Raw genomic sequence first — 21,771 nt, forward strand, 5'->3', positions numbered from 1 at the left:
TCATCGGTTCCATAGACCTCGGAACCGAGTGTCCCTTTGTTTCGGAGCCAGCTCCCAGTATTGGAGCCGGTCTCTGAGGTTCCCTCTTCTCCTCTGCTCCAGTCAGCACCTTCGGTGCATTCATCTAAGTCTTCAGTCAGCCTTTCAGATTTGGACATGGATCGGCTAGTGCAGAAGCTTTTACAGGCACCATGACTTGCCAAATTGTTGTTGGCCCCGACCAGCTCGTTGGCGCCGAAGACCATTGAACCGGATTTGTCTACTCCTCCTCCGAGACGTGGTGTTATCGGCTCCAGCTACTCGGATGTCCTCAGCGACGACTGAGGACTCTAGGAGCCTGTGCTCTTCCATCGGGTCCGGGGAGGATAGACCGCTTTGTTGGTGCCCGACTCTTCCTCTCGGGGCTTCGGCTCGGATGAGCTCGGCTCCTACCTCAGGCTCAGAGCCCATGGTTTCAGTGCAGGAGGATCGGACGGCCCTTTCAGGTCCATCTGCCCCTTCTCGTCAGAGTTGTGGTGCCTTTGATGCTATGAGGAGAGTCTCGTCTCCCAAGACAACGTCAGCATCGGTTCAGCCTTCCCTCTCACCTCAAGCTCCTGTGTCTGCTTCTTCGTCTACCGGTCCCCCTAAGCGTAGAGACCCTGAGCCTCAAGTACCCCCGCAGGGCATCCCCTGCTCTTCTGAGACATCCCCAGATCCCCCCACTGAGGAGGTGCCCAGGAAGAGACTGTGCAAGAGGAGGCACTTAGACTCCCCACAGGAGTCTTTGACATTTGACACGGACTTGGATGAGTCAGAAGGGTCCCCTCGATCCCCCTCTGACGATATCTCCTTTGCAGAGATATTAGAGATCCTTAGTCAGAGGGGCGATTGGCAGTCCAAGACCCCTACTGAGGACGAGTCTGTGCTCTTGAAGGCTTTTGGGTCTCAACCTTCCACTTCTTGGGTGTCTCCGCCTTACGACGAGCTCATGGAACTGATCTCTCGTAAGGTGTGGGAGTCACCAGAGGCCATGGAACCTGTCCCTCGCAGGCCAAATAAATTCATGTCTGCCCCAGTGGACAAGCCATTTTTGACCAAGGGAGTGCTGCAGCCATCAAAAAGGAAGTGTCTAAAACATCCACATCTATCCATCCTCCTAACAGAGATTCTAGGATCATGGATAGATATGGGAAACACATGTTTAGTTCAGCAACTTTTTCTCTGCGATCACTGAACTACTTGACCCATTTTACAAGACTACAAAGAGATCTCCTGAAAGAGCTAGGAGATGCTCTCCAGGGTACGGTAGCTGCAGGGGTTGCCGACAAAGTCAACGCATAGCTCGCAACCCTAAACTCAGTTGTAAACTCGTCCATGCGTCTCATATCTTATGCAGCTGATGGTTCGAGTAGAGCCACTAGTTCGGGAATTGCTCTCTGAAGACAAGCCTGGATGCATCTCTGTTCCTTTGCCGAACCCTTTAAGTCTTCCTTTATCATCACCCCATTCGATGGTTCATCACTGTTTGGGTCTAAAGTAAAGGAAACTTTAACCAGGTGTGAGCAGGAAGGCAAGACCTAATCTGCCGTTGGAGTCCGTTTTTCTACCCCTACTCAGCCCTACCCCAAGGGCCCTAGGGGAGGGAGAATGTGGTTCCGAAAAGCACAGGGAGCCTTTCAGGACACATGTGGAGAAACCCCCTCTAGAGGCAGAGGAGGGGGTTATAACAGAAGACGCCGCCCCCGCGGCAGAGGGGTTCCGCAGCAACAGGGTGACAGGGGTCAGTTCTCTGGTCAACCCTACCAGCGCCCCTGAAAGGGGGCCTGGCTGTTCGGCTCTGGAGGCAGTCAGGGGTCGCTTGTCTTTATACCCAGAAGCCTGGCTAAACATAACATCAGATACGTGAGTACAAAGCATCATTTCCAGTGGATATTTCATACCGTTCTCTACCCCTCCCATTCCTGTAAACAGAATCCCAGATGTTCCACCCAGTCTCAGGGAACAAGAAATCATAGAGGTCCACAAATTGCTAGAAAAAAGAGTCATCCAACCAGTCCCAGCAGACCAAGTTGGATTCGGAACTTAAGATTCTTTTTGTTACCAAAGAAAACAGGGGACTGGAGACCTATCTTGGACCTCAGCAGACTCAACCAGTTCGTAATGAAAGAGAAGTTCCAAATGGTCACGCTTCAGTCCATTCTTTCCTTCTTAGGGAAAGGCGATTGGATGTGCTCCATAGATCTCAAGGACGCGGACTATCACATAAAGATGAACAGATGCTCCAGAGATCACCTGCGTTTCCGGCTGGGAGCCAACCATTACCAGTTTTGAGCCCTGCCCTTTGGTCTCACTTACAGCCCCCAGAGTGTTCACCAAATGCATGGCAATGGTCACAGCTCACCTGAGACATCTACGATTCCAGGTGTTTCCATACCTAGGCAATTGGCTCCTCACCGCTACCACCAGGCATCAATTGACTCAGGCAACACAATGCACTCAGACACTCTGCCATCAATTAGGCATTACAATCAACTTCAAAAAGTCTGCCTTATCGCCATCGCAGCATACCATTTTTATAGGAGCACAGTTAGATACCTCAACTACCACTCTACGTCTTCCAATCGAAAGATGCATATGCAAATTCTTCAATGGCTTGTCTTTGCTCAGTGGTCTTACCAGAAATTATCGATGCACCACATGATTCTCATCACGGATTCTTGCAAGAGAGACCTTTGGTGGTGGTTGATGTCTCTTCATGTCACAATCAGAAGACCCTCCCCCAGTAGCCACTGTGACCACGGACGCTTCCCTGAAAGGGTGAGGGGGGCATTTTCAGGGAAAGACTGCACAAGGCACATGGACGGATCAAGAGTCACATCTACGTATCAGTGTTCTAGAGTTGAGAGCGGTCCTTCTGGTGTTGCAATATTTTCAGGACTCTCTTCCTGTAGGAACTATTGCAATTCAGACGGACAACATGTCAGTAGTCTGGTACTTGAACAAGCAAGGTGGAACCAAGACTTACCCCCTTTGTCGAGAAGCCCTCAGGGTCTGGCAATGGGCTGTGTCATCCCAGTGTTTTCTGTTATCAATGCACATCCCGGAGAAATCCAACGTGATAGCGGACAAGCTAAGCAGGGCGATATTGCTCCCTCATGAGTGGTCTCAAACAACAGGTTGCGGAGTTGATTTTCCACAAATGGGGCCAGCCTTGCTGCGACCTCTTTGCCAGCCACATCAATTCAAAATGCAGAAGTTACTTTGCCCTAATACCATCTCCGGGACATCCCCAGAGAGATGCACTCTTACACGATTGGCCCCGGGGTCTCCTTTATGCATTCCCACCCTTCCCATTGATACCCAGATTTTTACAGAAAGCAAAATCGCTGGGAAGGACTGTTATCCTCATAGCCCCCTACTGGCCTTGACAGATTTGGTTCCCGTTTCTCCACCATCTCCTGTTGGAAGATCTGTGGATCCTGGACCCAGTTCCGGACCTTCTGATGCACCCGTTAGGGGACCTCCATCCTTCCCTGCAGTCCCTAAAACTGACTGCTTGGCTAATCCACTTCCCCTAATTGCCAGGCTTCATTCAATTTCAGAAGATATAAGACAAATTCTCTTGTCTTCTCACGAGCCATCCACCAGGAAATTATACTGTAGTAAGTGGAAAAAGTTCTCAATCTGGGCCAACACACAGAAAAGTGACCCTTTCCGAGCTCTGCTATCATCCATTTTAGAATTCTTGACACAGATTTTTAAGGAAGGGGCAGCAGCTGCTACAGTTCGAGTCCAGTTAGCTGCCATCTCAAATTTCCACCTTGGATTTGGTGGCTCGAATGTTATGGGCCATAAGTTATCTAAAACTTTTCTTAAAGGTGTTCTTCACATGAGACCTCCTGTCAAAATTCCTTATTCTCCCTGGAATTTGAACTTTATGCTGTCTCAAATTATTCTCCCCCCTTTTCAACCAGCATCTTCTTGTGATCTCAAATATTTATCTTGGAAAACTATTTTTCTAGTGGCCATTACTTCTGCCCGCAGAGTGTCAGAACTTCGAGCATTATCTGTCAGACCACCTTACATGATTTTCCATGCTGATAGAGTATCTCTCAGAACAAACCCCTCATTTTTTCCTAAAGTCTGTTCTGAATCCAATATCAATCGGGTCATTGAGCTGCCAGTCTTTTTTCCCAACCACTCTAACAAATTGGAATGCATGCTGCACAAACTTGATGTACACAGCTCAGATTTTATCTTGACAGAACTAAGGATATTAGAAAATCAGATCAACTTTTTGTATCCTTCTCAGAAGCCAGAAAAGGGTAATCCAGTGGCTAAAACAACATTATCTAAATGGTTATCGGATTGTATATCCTTTGTTTATGTGAATGCGAGCATGCCATTGACACGCAAACCCTGAGGCTCATTCTACCAGAGCCGTTTCTACGTCTTCTGCCTTTCAAGCTAAATTGCCCCTTGACAATATTTGCACTGCAGCCACTTGGTCTAAGCCTCATACCTTTATCACGCATTACAAAGTAGATGAGGCTTCCAGGGACAGGTCTTACTTTGGTTCCACAGTACTGAAAAACGCACTTCCACGAGCCACCCAGGATTGAGGGTGCTAGGGACGCTACCCATCAGTGAGAATAAACGGCGAGATTTAACAACTTCACATAAAGAAGTTATGTACTTACCATAACATTCCATGTGAGTTGTTTATCTCGCCTTTATTCTCTCGTCCCTCCCTCCTTCCCCCTCCTGGTTGACAGTTGACTTAGAGGCTAGTACCATCCTGGTTATTCAATATTTCTTCTTCCCCTTCGGGAAGTGCTTCCTTGTAGAAATAAATAAAAGGGTATATATACTCGTAGCAAACAAGATCGGAGGTAATTCCAGCAGTGCATTGTGGGATAAGGGGCTTGGTCTCGAGCTACTGGCAAACCTTGAGCTTTGCTATCGGCCGTGTCGGAGCCGACTGAGGATCGGCTCCGAACCCATCAGTGAGAATAAAGGTGAGATAACTCACATGGAACGTTATGCTAAGTACATAACTTCTTTTTATGTTGGCTCTACTGTGTACATCCATGTGCCTCCTAGTTTACAGTTTTCAAGTCACTATTGTACTGTAGACATTTGCTAATTTATTGGACTGAATCTGTTAACCTTCTCTGTTTCCTTCTCTGTCAGGTAGCACAGTGGAATACCATGCATCAGCTGAATTAAGTGAACTACATTCATTTTCCAAGAAAATTTTCACTTTTATGTGACTCGATGCATTTTATAACACTTTAAACTGTGTATATAAGAATGTTTGTGCAATGGTCAGTAAGAGGAGGAATTTCATAAGAAGGGGTGATGTCAGAATATACGGAGTGTAACATGAGTCTCCAGGGAAGACAGTTTGCACTGGATGGTGGCTTAGCTAAAATCTAGCATTTTGTAGATTTAAGTAATTCCCTACTTTTGGTGAAGAAATTGTGTGTTAATCATCTGTTTTCTGGGGCAGGACATTGTCTGGTAATAACCTGAAAGACTAAGCTGGTTGGAGGCCTGAAAGGAGTATTGTTTGCCTTTTCTGTTTATCACTGTGGTCTTGGAATTATATGTGGATAATGTTTCCTCTGCTTTTATTCACTTACAGCATGCACAAGAAAGTTTGTTTAAAATGCATGATTATGCCATCTCTGTTAGCATAAAGACTAACTGGGGCCTAAGTAGTCAGAGGTCATTTAGTAACTCAGGAGCATGTTGGAGGTGGCATGGTGAGGATGGGCATGCCTGTCCTTGGGGAGAATTATACCCCTAGACCAACAAACCAGATAGTGGAACAATCTGGGATCAACCAATGCTACAGTCTTTTGGAGGAAGAGAAGTGATGTTGAGTTTGACCCAGGGACAAGCATTCAGCCGTCAAGCTGAAGAGATGTGGTAGTTCATGTCGCGATTGCACATTAGTGTGTATTGGCTTGAGGAAATATAGTGGCTGCTGCAGTGATGTGGGTCTCTTGTCCCCTGCCCAGGGGATGGAGTTAGGGCCCATAATAAATACACTGACATTACTAAAATGCTAGCAAGGGTCATGTGACACACCATCTTTGAGGCTCCTTGCCTAATGGCCTCCGTATGGCCATCTATTACTGTCCATGGGAAGTACCTAGAATGGGGCAGCAAGTGTTTTTTTCTGAAGGAGGTTGACTTGATAGAAAGGGTGTTTTAGGTAAAAAGCCCAACAGAATAAAAGGTAGCTGAACAGCAGGGTGATTCAAAACTTTTAACAACTTTGAGTAGACGTTTGGAAGAGTTTTTTTTTTTTTTTGGTTGCAGAATTGCTAATAGCACCGGAGAACAGAGTTTGCTGAAGCTAAAAAAGCAGCATTTTTATCTATCTATTCAGATAGCCATCAGAAAAACTGCATTACATTAGAATACATTAAAGGACCAAGTGTTTGGATGTTGTGTCTAATTTAATGCAACAAAACTGTGTTCAGCTGACACCTGATAATGCAGTCTTACTGGAAGTAGTGGAATTTATTTTTTGATATTCCTGATATGGATTCTCTGATTTATTTATTTATTTTTACATTTGTTTACCGGGAAAGTCTGACTGGATATATGTCCATTTTCAGCAGAGACCCGGGGAGAAAAGCTCCAGAAAGCAGAGTATAAATAAATTGGTAACAATAGAAACATTTAGAGATAAGTAAATATGAAGTTTTCAGTAGGTTGACAAACATGAATAAAACGTAGTAGACAACATCAAAATCATGTAGCTTCAATTTCAGACAATAATACACGGAGTTATGGGCTAAGTCCCCTCAGGAATTCATACACTTGTTAGAGTATAAGATTGAAATGCTTAGGGAGAGTTTGCAGGAGCAGCGGGTGATGTGTGCATACATTTTGGTGGCTTGTAATAGTTTTTCTACTTCACAAACTTTATCTAGCATAGGTGAGATTATTTAAGGGAAGACTGGAATTGAGCAATGTATGTAGTGTTGGACTGATGATGTTTATACAAAAGATATGTAATGTTTAAACATGTTAATATGATTTGTTCTCTTTTATGTAAATGTATGTTTTCCTACATGTGAGGTCCCACCTCTCACTCTCCTACCAGTAATACTACAACTCCCCAGTATAGTACACCCTACTTGTCCCAAGAAACATATCTCATTTTACTCAGTGAATACTAGAAGCATACTCAACAAAATGAGTTCCATGCCTGGGTTGCTTAACATACTTCAGATATAATTACCCTTATTGAAACCTGGGTGAAACCTTGTAACCCTAATACACTAATACTCCTCCCTGATTATATTATCCTTCATCTAGATCGCCAGAAGAAAAAAGGGGGTGGAGTTGCAATAGTTTATTCCAACCAACTTACTCTAACATGTGTTAACAAACCTGTCCCACACTTTCCACCAACTGAAATTCTGACAGCTGACTTTAAACTTAATAACTACACCACAATTACTGTAGCATCCATCTACATGCCTCCAGGGAACAACATTCATGTACTGGAAAATATTCTGTCATACCTCTCACAAAACATCCCAAATAAAACCATACTCCATGGTGATGTTAATATTAACTGGCTGTCTCTTTGCTCTCCTAACTCTACCTATAGCATTAACTTATATGGGTTTACTCATCTTATTTCTGAGCCAACACATGACAATAATTATAGGAACCCTGGCACTCTTGTAGACTGAATACTAGTCTCTGATCCATGCAAGTATCATAACCCTTGAAACACTACCCAACTCCCTAAGTGACCACTCCCCAGTAAAAATTCTTAGATTCACTCATCACTTCATCAGGCCTCACAGATATATAACCTGTCACAAACTAACTAACTTCTGCCCACAGACATTTAGAGACCTTCTGCCTAGCATTAACTGGACTAACCTAACCCAACTCCACCTCAATAAAGCAGTCCACTCTTTCAACTCTACCCTTCTTAATATTCTCAACAGCCTTGCACCTCTCTGCACAGTTTGTATAAAATCAAACATCTCCCCATGGCTAACATATGCTACTCTTACCCTAATGAAATCTAGAGACAGGTAGTGGAAAACACGGGTGAAAAATAAACTCCCCATCGATTTATAAAAATGTAAAGAACTCAGAAATCTGACAAAAAACACATTATTAAAGACAAAACACACTTCTAGTCTAACCTCCTCTCTCAAAGATCAAATCCCCAAAAATTTTGGAGCTCTATTAACCAACTACTACATCCCAGGAAACCTTCCTCCCCCAATCTCTGCCCTAACAAGAAACCCGAAGAAGCTCCTGCCATCTTTAACACCTATTTTATCAAATCCATATCTACAAAGATTACTGTTAACCCCTCTGCTACTAACATATCTAACCAAAAAAACAACCAGACTAGTAAATCCTCTGAATCCTCTCCTGCTCCAAACTCTTCCACTACTTTTTCCCTCACATCTGTTCCTACTAGTTAAATCAAATCTTTGCTCTCTAAACTAAAGCCCTGCACCACATCAGCAGACAGTATTCCCCTTCCTACTTCCTCCAACTAGCTGCTGATTCACTTGCTCTCCCAGTATCTATCTTGATAAAACTGCTTTATCTCTGAGTCAAAGGTCCCCTCTAGCTGGAAAGAATTCTACACCATACCTATACATAAAGGTGGCTATTCCACAGAAATCCCTAACTTTAGCCCTCTTGCAATCCTATCCCCACTCTCCAAAGTGTTGGAAAAATGCATACACAAGCAACCCATACAGTACCTTTTGCAGGATAACCTGCTCACACCCACACAACATCGCTTTTGCCCCAAACACAGTACTACTTCCCTCATATCCTTCCTTAACACTATTTCTCTGGCCAGAGATAAAAACAAACTCATCTCTTGCCTTTTCTTAGACCTTTAAAAAGCCTTTGACACTGTCTCAAACTCACTTCTAACTAAATTGACAAACCTTAACTTATGCACTTCTACTGTTGCCTGGTTTTCTAGCGATCTCACAGATCGATTCCAATCAGTGAGATGGCATTCTGCTCCCTCCCCTTCTCTCACTGTAAAAATGGGAGTCCCCCAAAGCTCTTTTCTTGGCCCCTTACTTTTTAATGTCTTTACTAGTCAACTCTATACTTCGTGCCCCAAGTCATCCCTGGTACAATATGCGGATGACTCTGCAGTCATCACCATTGATGATATCCCCTCTGAACTCATCTCAACTACCCATACATCCTTTAACGCAGTCAAAACCTGGCTCTCTAGCAACTGCCTTATACTAAACCCAAATAAAACAAAACTCTTGCTCTTCTTACATAAAAATCTTAACCACCTCAAACCTACGTTCTCAATACTGTCTCTCAGTAACACTCCTATCAAAGTTGAGTCTAACTCTTAAGTGTCATTGTAGATGACCAACTTAAGTTTGACTTGCTTGTTAACAACTGTATCCACAAGACTCACCTAAAACTGGGCCTCCTTTATAGAAATAAAAAGTTTCTCACTAACAAAGCAAAGGTAACCCTCTCCCATGCTTACCTCTTACCAAGTGTATTGTATAGCTCTCAAATCCTTACAAATCTCATCTCCTCTCTCCTCTCTAAACTTGAATAAACTTACAACAAAGTAGCCAGATTCACAGCACACCAAACTAAAAAACCTAAACACACTAGAATTACCCCACCAGCTCCTCCTCTCTCGGCTTCAAATCATTCATTCCACTCTGCCAACCTTCCTACTGCCTCAGCGTATCTCCCATTATTCCCCCACTAGATCCCTACACAGCCCAGACCAAGACCTTTTACAGATCTACAAACCCAGGACCAAAATAGGATGCAACTTCTATAGCTACCATCCTACCATTTCTTGGAACAAGCTGCCAGTAGAAATCAGGTCCCTCAATCAACTTAATTCGAAGCTGCCGCCAAGGGATATTTGAAAAGTCACTGTACTTACCCTACTTAATCTTCCCTACTTTCCCTAAGACTCTGTCCTACTTGTCCTCAACATTGTTTTGATCTACTGACCTCTTCCTCTCTCTCTCTACCTCAGTGCTCCCCCCAGCCTTCCTTGGCACACTGTACCTTGTATCCTAACCAATAACTGTTACCTCCTTACATTACTATTAATAATTCACATTTCTAATCTTACTCCCTCAGCATCTCTAAAACATTACCATGTTTCCACCTCACCTTCCTTGATTTATAACATTGTCTCCACACTGTTATATACTGTTACATACTACATCTTTATTATACTTTTGTCAACACCATCACTTATTGCTTCCTTACTATACATTTTATTGAACTTTTAACTACTTATTGCAAAAATGTATTTTCTGTAAAACTTGTTAATTACTTATGCATGACCTTTATTGTAATGTTCGTGGAGCTTTTCTCCCTAGGCCTCCACTGAAAAAGGGCTATTCAGCTCAGTCAGACGATCCCTGTCAACACATGTAAAATAAAAATAATTTGATAAAAGCGTTAAAATGAAAAGTAATGTTTATGGTCACTTTGACCACCTGTTCTTTTTGGTTAGTGGTTTGGGAATTTGATTATTTTTTAAAGACTTAGAAGACAGTACTTAACTTTTAAGTTTTACTAGTAATAAAGTGAAAACAAGAGATTCATTTTTTGGTGCATTAATGTATATTGGGATGGAATTTCCAAAAACTAAACTTTCAGAAATACTCATTTGCCCATCTGGTCTTCCTAAAGAGGGCAACTTGCTTGAATAGTGAAGTTAACTACAAAGAATGAAGACTAAACTGGAATGTGAAAACTAAATAGAAAGATAACAGGAAACCAAGTTTCAAGCAATTTTAGATGACCTTTAAAAATGTTATTTCTGAAGGAAGTTGAGAATTGTAGAGTTTTAGCTTAGTTTTTTCCCTTAAAGTCTGAAGATTAACTGGAAAGTTATTTTGGGGATTTAAGACTTCAGTTTTATTGGATGTGACCCCTAATTTGTGAATAGAAAAATGTTGTACATAAAGTACTTTTCTGAACTTTAGATAAATAAAATCTGTTAATGTTATGAAGAAGTTGGAGACATTTCCTTGTTCACAATGCAGGTATATCAGTAGTTTCTTATTTTGCTCTAGTAAGCAGCAAGGAAACTTTGTACTTTTTTAACTATTTATTTTGCAGCCAGTGTTTGATGTGAGGCTGACATTGGTAAAACAGTTAGAAAACTGTCAGGACATTTATATGAATCTAATTATGCCATTAAGTAGAAAAGAATAAAAAAAATGTATTGGCTAAGCCTAGTTTATCTTGTCATGACTTCGAGGATTTTTTATCTATTATAGAAAAAGTGTATTTGGACATTTATGGTGGGGATTTTGACAGGTTGTTGGGAGTCTTCTGAACTATTGCAGATTACATTGGCGGCAATGTTTCCACTTGGTTTCAATGAAATGATTAGTGTAAGAAATGTTTTAGATCTTAAACCAATAAATTGCATTTTAAGTAAACCTTTTAACATACTGTGATGAGTTTTAAATTCATTTAATTTTCATTGTGGTGTAAGTTCATTTGTAACACTGTTCTGATGAAGTTCCACAGCATTAAAGGAATAAAAGTACTTAAACATTGTGAGACATCAGGAAGTTAATTGTTTTTAACAGAACTGTTTTGGTTTCTAATGCTGAATAGCTGGAGAGCTACATTTTTTATTTTATTTATTTTTATTATTTGCAGTAGGGCAAACTCCTGTGCTTCCTCTGATATGAAGAAGGGTATGACCCCAGTACCCCCTCTATTTGTACAATCTGTGTACCTTGGAGAGGAGGGATTCTCTGAGGCACAACAGTTTTGAATTTGGTATGTCTTTCTGTCCAGTCGCACCTAGTTTCTTCATGTTTTGGAACTTGTACTGTCAGTTTCAAGTATACAGTGGGAACCTGTTTGCTATTGTCTGATTTTTGTGAGTTACTGTTGTATGTCAATTTGGTTAAAATTCTTATTTTCAAAAAATTGTTTCTGCTAAAAAGAAATTAAAAAAGTAACATGAGTTTTGTCTGTGTAGAACCGAGGCAGCATAACATGAATAGTGAATGCATTGTTTCCAGACTTCAAGCTAGTAATTTTTGGAAATTAGTGATCTAGTGTTAGTTTTATCTTCTTTTATGTTTCTCTTACTACTTTGTTTTTAACCATTTTGTGATAGTTTTGAGATGTCTTTTTTTTTTTTTTTTTTTTTTGAAAGTGTGTTAATTTGTCTGTATCAAATTGAAATGCAGTGTTTTAAGGAATACTCATTTCCAAATGTTTGTGATGGATGCATTTTATTCATTGCTTTCTTACTTGGTGGGAAACTGATTACTGGTGTTACAAAACTTAATTTGTTTGAAGAGTTTGAAAGGTTTTAATAACTGAGCCTCTAGAGATTTTTATGTAGGTATATAAATAAAATGTCAGACATTTTTTATATCTCCTGTTTTGCTTGCATGTTTTATAGAATTGCTATTGTGTGCTCTGGCCAGGTAGGAATGGAATGATCCATCAAAAAGATTGTGTTAGAAAACCAGTAGTTCACTGATTAGCTAAGCTCATGAGATAATAGAACACGTGTATTAAAGTAGTAAATAGTCGTTTGTTTCTACAGTGTTTTATATACTGTCTGAATTAAACATGCCAGAATGCATTCCTTTGCCAGATTGCCTCATGTTTCCTTTTCTTTTTTTGAGTGCTATTTTGGGGTGTGCATATATATATATATATATATATATATATATATATATATAATGTTTATGTAGCTGATAAACAGGAAATAATGCAAAGGATTTCAGAGTGCCTTTTTACTAAAATTTACATCACAGAATGTTACTGTATCCATGTTGCAGACATTAGATGGACGGATGTTCAGCAATTAGTGAAGTAGTTGTGGAACAATATAAAATGTTTCCATATGAGTGAGGAGAAAAAAACAAAAAAGTGTATTTATTGGTAAAAGATTTAGAAACTTGCAGAATATTAGTAAGCAAGTCTAAAACAGTTGTAATCCTGGCAAGAGTAGCCATGTTTGAGAATCTTGAATGAAGAACTGATGCAATGTACATGAAAAGTAGATAGATAATGGGACAATCCTTGTGTAACTGTATGGCTGCAGAATGCATGATGTCCTTCCATTTCACTGTTGCAATATTCCTTACAGTAGGATAGGGATCCCCTGCCAAGGGCAGCCTGGCATCCGGCTAGTATAACAAAGCCTTTAGGTTGCTAAGGGTATGTCGTACATCACATGTATGCTCCCAACGTACAGCATAGGGCATAAAGGTTTTGTCCGAGCATACCATCCTCCCAACATCTTTGCCACCAGTCCGAACTCCATCTTCAGTCGTCAGTCTGATTGCTTGGTTCGTTTGCTGATTCACCAAGCAATTTTCAGATAAGTGCCTCGTTGGGGTTTTGTTCTCATCTTTTTTTCGTTTGTTTTTGTTGTTCAGGAAACCCACTACTAGGAAATCCTATTTTTCCAAATGGAAGAGGTTTTCTGTTTGATGTCTTTCTCGTAGCCTGAACCCCCTTTCTGTGGATGTTCCTTTGGTTTAATCTTATCTGTGTGAATTGCTCAGTGCTGGGTTGGCATATTCTTCTGTTAAGGTCCACTTGTTGGCTATTTCTGCATGTCTTTCTCTAGCACCCTCCTTTAGCCTCTAGATTAGAGTCTAAACAATTTCTTAAAGGTGTCCTTCATATTAGCCCTCCCAGTAAGCCTATCCCTCCTTCCTCGGACCTTAATTTTGTTTTGGAGAAATTGAGTGAGGCTCCTTTTGAGCCTTTAGCCTCAGCTTCCTTGCAGCATTGTTCTTGAAAGACTGTTCTTCTGTTGGCCCTTCCTTCAAGCCCTTACAGCTGTTCCCCTTTTTTAGTTTTCCATAGGGACAAAGGTGTCCCTTCATACTAATCCTTCTTTTATGCCCAAAGTGGTGAATGAGTTGTCTTTTAATTATTTTATTCATTTGCCCACCTTTTCCCTTCTCTGCAATCTGCTAGTGAGAGGGTTTTGCACCGATTAAATGTGCATAGACAACTGATTTTTGTTTCCTTTCATTCTAGATCATTGGGATTGGCCAATTGTAAGCAAACTATTTCTTCTTGGATATCTAAAGCCATTTATGTTTGTTGTTATTTTCATGACAAAAGCCTTCTTTCTTTGGTTAAGCCATCCTGCTAAGGCTGTGGCTTCTTCTGGTGCTTTTTTGCTTTTTTCAAGGGTTTAGATACTAGCTCTATTCTTGAGATGGCTACCTGGATTTCTGTACATACTTTTACCAAACACTAATCAGTTGGTCAGTTGGATGTGATATCCAAGGCTAGAGCTGGTTTTGCTAGGGCCATCCTTCATGGGTTTCTAGATGGCACTGCTGGTCCTTCCTCCTCCCTCTCTTCTTCATGAGCTTTTGCATTCTCCCTGTTGTAAGGAATACTGCAACGGTGAAATGGAAGTACGTAGTGCAGTTGTGTAACATCTTACCATAACGGTAGATGTCCTTCTCTTCACTGTTGCGGTATTCACTCCTTCTCCTTCTCCTCCCCTGGTTTTTTCCTTTCTGGATGTGCCTGGTACTTCTTAATCCTTGGACTGGCATTCCTACTGGGGCTTTTAGTTCTGAAGATGGTATGTCCAAAAATCGCAACTATGCCATATGCTTTAGGCTTTTGTATACTGGCTGGACATTGGGCTGCCCTTGGCAGGGGATCCCCATTGTAAGGAATAATGCAACAGTGAAGAGGACATCTACTGTTATAGTGAGATTTGACACAACTGTACTTTATCTTGCCACACACTATAGAGCTCCTTTTCTGCAGTAAATGTGAAAGCAGTTGTTAAGAATGTTGGAAAGTGCGTATTTTCACTTTGTGAATATGGTGCTGCCCCAATACTTCCTGATGAGCTGTGTACTAATCTGTATTTTCTGTAATGCTATTTGCAAGGAAGACTAGTGCTCAGTTAACCCCTGCTTAGTTCTTAAAAAAAAAAAAAAAAAAAAAAAAAAAAAAAACAGGAGGTGCCAGCCTTTCTTACGAGTGTTATAGGAAATGCATTTTTCTGTAAGTCGTATTACAGTCCACTTAACAGTTACCATTGTGAGACCTAGCCTGACCTTAGTAGACCGGTCATGCCCTATGCCTCATAGGTTCTGATTTTCCTTTTTCTTGTCATGTGCCCTTTGTGCTGCTTTGTACATAGTTGATAGTGTGCTATGCAACACACACTTTCCTATAGCTAGGGTAATCAGACTTTAAGTGGCTTTTTTTATTCTTACCATTTTTTTCCTTGCCTTCTTCCTACAGCAAATCACAGATGAGGGCTTGATCACGATATGCAGGGGCTGTCATAAACTGCAGTCCTTGTGCATCTCAGGTTGTTCGAATATTACTGATGCCATCTTGAATGCATTAGGACAGAACTGCCAGAAACTTAGGTAGGTTCAAAGATGAGTTATTTGCCAGTTTTTGCAAGGTATCCCAAGTTCTAATATTGTCTTAGAGAACTTGGGGTGAATGCTTTTGCTGACTCAAGTAATTGGGAAAGTATGGTATAAAAATATAACTGCACATCTAACAGCAATGTGTCTGTTTTTACTCTGTTTAGAATATTAGAAGTCGCTAGATGTTCACAGTTAACAGACAATGGGTTCATCACCTTGGCTCGGGTAAGTGTTTTTTCTCTCAAAAAATTAAAGTTCTTATATCTACAGATGATGAGAGCATGCATAAGACAGTATGGTATTTAAAGGAATCCAGGGTAGTTTGCAGAATCACTTTTGTTGGAGCTCAAGTTGCTGAAAATAAAGCACTAAATGAGCATTTCACTGAAACAGAAAGTGAAAATGCACTGTATTATTCTGCCACTATTTGCAAGGGGCAAACCCCCTTCTCTGTGCCCACTCCCAGTTGTGAGGCCTGTACTTCATCACGCCTGCAAATTTAATATTACAGATCTGAAGTTTCGTAGTGTATGAGAGACATCCCTAGAGAAAAGATGGGTTTTCTCGTTTTAGCCAAGGATGTTTTACCTAGGCGTTGTACTATTTACTTGTGTAGCATATCATCTGACATTACAGGATGCGATGGGCATTTTCCGCTGCAAAACAAACGTCCATAATGGTATTTAATTTTAGTTAATTGACTGACTGAATGGCAGATTTAGTGAGTTGTGTTGCAACAGTAAATGATTAATTTGTGTGTCAGTTCCCTTTTTAAGAAGTGCAGTCCTATTTATGCTTTTCGCGTGGTCTGTGTGCTGTAGAACAGATCTGGAACTAAGGGCAGGTCTTGCAAGTTTGACTCTCTTAGGACACAGGCTAAAGGTGTTAAAGAGAATGTACTTGTTTTTAGCTGAAAGAACTTGGAATCAAATCATACAGTGCAAACAGAGTCTGGTTTTGTAGTGTTAGAGTTAGTCTTGACTCTGACCAAGTTGGCATGAGATTATTTAAATATTGTCTTACATGCTAGGAAAGCTGGGTCAGCAGAAATTAATAGCTTACACTGGTTCAGTGTTTTCAGTGGCCAACTGCTTCCATGCAAGAGAATATTTACCCATTGCTATCAGCCGTAACTGTAGAATGAAAGCTTTACAATACCAAGCCAGTGATGGTAGCTGCCAAGAGCATGTGTGTGGGGGAGCACACACACACGAGGAAGGCATTTGGTCTGTCACAGTTACGCACTGCTTGTGTCAGCTACCTGGGGACATGGGTAGGGACCGTAAAATAAGACATCATCACCATAATCTGTGCTCTAATTGAGGTAGGTTTCCAGTGGCTTGAGGGCAGCTGGGATACATCTTAAAGCAAATACAAGCCCATGATGAAGCCAGGCCCTTAGAACATTGGGACAAAGATGCCCTCCCTCAGCAGTCAGGCTGGAGATTGAGCATGGGCAGGGGCACAAACTCCTCTGACTTACCTGTATGATGGCCATCTCTGATGGGGCTCAGGACTTATGGAAAGACTGGGCTGATTGTTGGCAGGCTTGGAGGAAAAGAATGTTGAATTTAATGCAAGCAATAAAATGTCGGAGCAAGTACCTGCCATCCCTAGATTGCTTGTAGCCCTTGTCTCTAAAGTGATTACGTTTAACTTAAGACTTCCAGGTTGCCACTAACTTTAATATACGGTGAGAAAGTGATCCAGTTTTCAAGCACACTTTTGAAGAAACACACAGCGCTACTGAAAGTCCTTTTTAATGTCAGTCATGTGGACTTGCTGCTCTTCTGCAGACTTCAGGCATTTTCATAAAAATCCATCATGTTAAGACTGTGAAGAAATTTACTGTTTTTTTTTTTTTTTTTTTTTTACCTCCCACAGGTCAGGGAAAAATATTTTTTTATTCTTTCATGGTGTGAGTAGTAGGACTTGATGGCTTTTTTCCGGTAGTCAATTTCTGTAGCCCCCCTTTTAAATATTTATTTTTATGTGAATACCATAGGTCATTGTCTTTATTCCAAACTGAATCTAATCAGGCTTATAAACACATCCAGCTTAACTTTAGAGCTTTTTGAACTAGCAAAAATTAGCATGGTGCCCTTAATTCTGTTTCCTTTTCCTACAAATATAATTAAAGATGGAGTCAAAGTTTATTGTGCTTTTTACAAACTTGATTACCTTCTTAAGGCCCTGTCAGTATCCTATTGCTATATTCTGTATTTACATATATACTTATTTTTCTTAGAAACATGTTTTTGGTTTTGTAGACACTATAAGGTGGTGGTTGGTATTGGATCATAGTGTATAATACTAATGTTAGACTGCAATATTGTACTCAGTTTCCTCAGTTATTGTTTTGCATATTTTGATGTAATCATCCTAAATATCACAGAAGAGGGAAGAGACTTGGGTCATGTGTTTTTGCAGGGATTGTTTGAGAAATGCCGTACCGTAACTTTTATTTATTTATTTCAGTTTGATAACCAAGTGAGTGAACTGGTCTCCAGCCCTTTTCAGTTCTAATATGGGTGCAAAGTACAGCAGATGGGCATTAACAGTAAGCAGTACAAGGTTTCAAACATAAAGGCAGGGTAGTGTAGTACAGGGTTTAAGACAAATGAAAAACAGGCATATATGTTAAAACAAATGCTTGCAAACTATGCAGTATTAGAGATGATAAGTTTTATATGAAACAGTGCATACAGGTTAACATAGTGATTGCTACAAAATGAATGTCTAGAGTTGTAATTGAAATTACATAGCCAGTTTTGCTAAAACTGGCAAACGTATATTCCTTATGAAGGAATTTTTATATATTTTTTAATGATTGCAGAGTGCTGCCTTTCTTTTTTTCAACTTCTGCTGGTAGATGGTTCCACTTAGTTGCTCCTATTTTAGAGGAAGCTTTGTCCCCAGTGACTACTTTTCAGTCTAGGTCTGACAACAGTGAGGGTGCATTCTGGCTACTTTTAAAGGAGTAGTTTGGTTCTCTGACTTGCAGCATTGTTCTAAGAGCATGGCAGTAGCCAGGTGTGAAGATTTTAAATATTAGTGTATTAAGCAGAAAGGAGGTGCTGTTTGTAATGGGAAGCCAATGTGCCTTTTCTAATAAGCTTCAGTAGTGATGTTTTTTGCCTGCTGGAGGGACTAATCTAAATATCTTATTTTCTGCACTTTTAAATTTTTGAGTATTAGATGAATGAAGGACAGTAAGTGGTAGTATATATTCAGTCTTTGGAATTAAAATATTTTTAGCTATGGCCGTACATGCATTTGGGGCAAGAAGATATAACTGGAGTGGTTGCTTTTGGTGCAAAATGTCAGGGATGACACAGGCAATTCTAAACAGTTGCTGCTATGAAGCAAGCTAAGTAATAATTATCATTCTGCATCTAAAATGAACATAGGTAGTAGCTACTGGTAACCATTGTGTTACTACAAGGGTAGTCCTAGAGCCTTCTCTATCCAGTGTCTTCATATGTGACCTCGTACTTGGGAAAGAAAAGTTTGCTCCTGGTGAAGAAGTTGTGCAAGTTATCTTCTTTTTCATCCTGTGTATGCTAACCATAAAGATCCTGTCTTCAATAAGTGACTCTGGTCTGTGAAAGGTGTCATTATCCAGGCAGCTATCAGGCTTTTACTTTTACCCTACCTGTATGTTACCTTAGAGTGTAGTACTACCACAGTGTCAGCCAATGGAGACGTGCATTTCTGTGCTTTCACTTGTTGAGAGAGCAGCAGGGAGTACATGCTGTTTGATGGGTACACATCTCCAGCCCTTGATCTGCTTTCTGCTACACATCCAAGATACTAGCTGCGCACGCTCACCCTCTCCAGACTGATTTCATCTGGGTCATAGTAATGGGTTTATTATTCTGCATCTTGGAGCTGAGTAGTTGTTGCAATAAGTCTCATGATGCTAAAAGGATGAGAAAAGACTTGGCAAGATTAGTGTAGTGGGAAAATGTGGCATTTTTTTTTTCACTAAAAAGAAGTATGCATTTAGAGAGGAAGGAACAACAATGAAAGATGAAGAGTAGCTGGGAACAGCCACAGTAGATCTGCTGGCAGGGTGAGAAAGCAGCAGAGACGTTTGGTGCAACCCTGCTATGCATGCGAAGAAGTACACTAGACTCCCTCTTATCTGGTCTCCCTTTAACTGGACTCCTCTTTAACCAGCCATATTTTCATCAAGATTTTTTTTTCCATGAATCAAATTTCCATTGCACTGTACTCGGAAACAACATTTTACTTCATCTAGAAAGTAAAGTTAAATAAGAGCACTGGTAATCAATACAACATATATACATAATTTTTAATCTGATTACTACCCGTAAATGTAATTTTGTATGCTTTTTTGGATTAACCAGCCATTCATTTATTCAGCCTAAGGTCATGGATAAGAGGGAGTTTACTGTATCTCAAGTAATTAAACAGGAAATTATCTTCTCTTTTCTTAGTCAAGCGGGAAAGACCTAATCTAGAATATTGTTTGCCATTCTATAAGCTTTGTCTGGCCACAGCCTGAATAGAGTCAGTTCAAAGATGAGCGACAAAATGGTACATGACGTGCAACTGAAGCAATATAGAGATGAACTTGTTTAGTTTTAAATGAGGCAGAGGATGAGCAATATTCAAGTATCTCAAGGCAATCCACAGAATCTTAGTGGAAACACTTTCAAAGAAATGATGTTTGGCAGCACAAACATTCTGAGTACAAAGATGTGATCGTTATCTGCTCCAGTGCCCTCGTTTATGTTACAGCTCTCTGCAATCCTTTGCTTCACTACCACCTATGACCACCTGGGAGCAGTATTATATCAAATAATGTTTTCATAACACTGGTGAGAGATGCAAGAGATTTTCAGCTTTTCCTTTTATCAGCTGTTTAGTAGACTAGAAATAAGGACAAAGCATAGTGATTGGGATTTGCAGTGCCATCCAGACAACTGAACTATTTGTTAGTATTTTCCTGTGGTTGAAAGGGTGTTTCATCCCTTTTTTTTTTTTTTTCTTTCGATGTAGCCCTTATTTAGTTTGTGTGTGCACTCTGAACCTTTTCAGAACAGTTAGCACACTTTGAATAAGAGCTGATATACTGTCTGCGGTGCTACTTCTGGTCTTGTAGGTTGCAGTTGCACATCTCCTCCTTGGCTTATTATTTGATATAAAGCAAGTTTATTGTCTTTGTGAAAATGAAAATTCTTGCTAATTGGTTGCCATGAGTAGTGTATACATCTTCAGATGCTTTTATTCCTATGCCTTGAAATATTTACATTACAGGTGTGATAGGGAAAACAGAGGTAACTGGGAAACATTTATCTTGGGAGTGTAATGAAGTGGCAGACTTTAAAAATTCCCTACAGAGTACTCTGTCAGAAATATTGGGTGAGCAAGAATCGTAACTAAGGAATTTTTTTTTTTTCAGCTGGGATACAGGATCTGAATTGTCTAGACATAGTGTAAGGCCTTGTTTAATTCTGGTGGCTGCCAGAAAGCAATTACTAGAAAATGGAAGTGAAAGTCTAAACCAACATTATTTGAAATACTGAATATTGTAACAAAAATAAAAGAACTATAAGTAGGATTTTAGACAAAAATTGAAGCTGTGGGAACAATGCATGCAGAATATTGTTTCAGAGGAGGAGTGATATTTAAGGAGAGACAGGAATTGATAAATTTATGTAAAGTTGTATTGATTGAATAAAAAAGAATGTATGTGATGTATAGTAATTGTAACTGTGAGTATGTTAACAAGATTTGTTTTCTTGTATACAAATGTATGTTTGCCTGTGTCATAAGTGATAAGTAAAGGTGTTTAAAAAAAGTCAACACTGGAATCTGCGAATTGAGACCTGATTGGTGACTAAACCACAGGTAGAATAAAGGGTCCTTTCAAAAAGGTTTCAGGAGAGCTCAAATTTATATAAAAAAAGGAAAGTGCTTGTATTACAATGCACTTTAGTTGTTCAGTGTTTTCTGTACTTTATAACTTATTTTACAGAGCTTTATAACTGTAAAGTTGCTGGTGGTGTTTGAAACAATTTATAAAATGCTGTTGCTATTTAGCACGGTAACACAAGGAGAACACTTGGTGTAAAAATGGAGGCACTGTCAAATAAATAACAGCTGGGCAGCTGTTTCAAACTAAGTGCTTTACCACTCATTTACATCTGATGAAAACTTTGGTGACATATCCATATTTGTTAGAGACCACATTACCTTTAGACAGATACTTAGAGACCCACAAGCAAAGCCTAAAGAGATTCAGATCTCACTTAGTAGGATTATCTATCAGATCACAGAGTGCTACAAGACTTCCTCTGTATCTCTGGAAAAAAAAAAACATTCC

General features: G+C 40.2%; 1 protein-coding gene across 1 annotated transcript in view; it reads left to right on the forward strand.

Annotated features, from left to right (window-relative positions):
* Window positions 1-21,771, forward strand: part of FBXL20 (F-box and leucine rich repeat protein 20) — a 2,487,640-nt gene that overhangs the window by 2,156,178 nt on the left and 309,691 nt on the right. The window contains exons 11-12 of the mRNA XM_044055052.1: window positions 15,280-15,410; window positions 15,581-15,641. Of these exons, the coding sequence (XP_043910987.1) occupies window positions 15,280-15,410; window positions 15,581-15,641 (192 nt within the window). The remainder of the gene's footprint in view (window positions 1-15,279; window positions 15,411-15,580; window positions 15,642-21,771) is intronic.

The sequence above is a fragment of the Protopterus annectens genome, chromosome 13.part0 (assembly GCF_019279795.1).
Source record: "Protopterus annectens isolate FY-2018-M chromosome 13.part0, PAN1.0, whole genome shotgun sequence".
Classification (NCBI taxonomy): Eukaryota; Metazoa; Chordata; order Ceratodontiformes; family Protopteridae; genus Protopterus; species Protopterus annectens.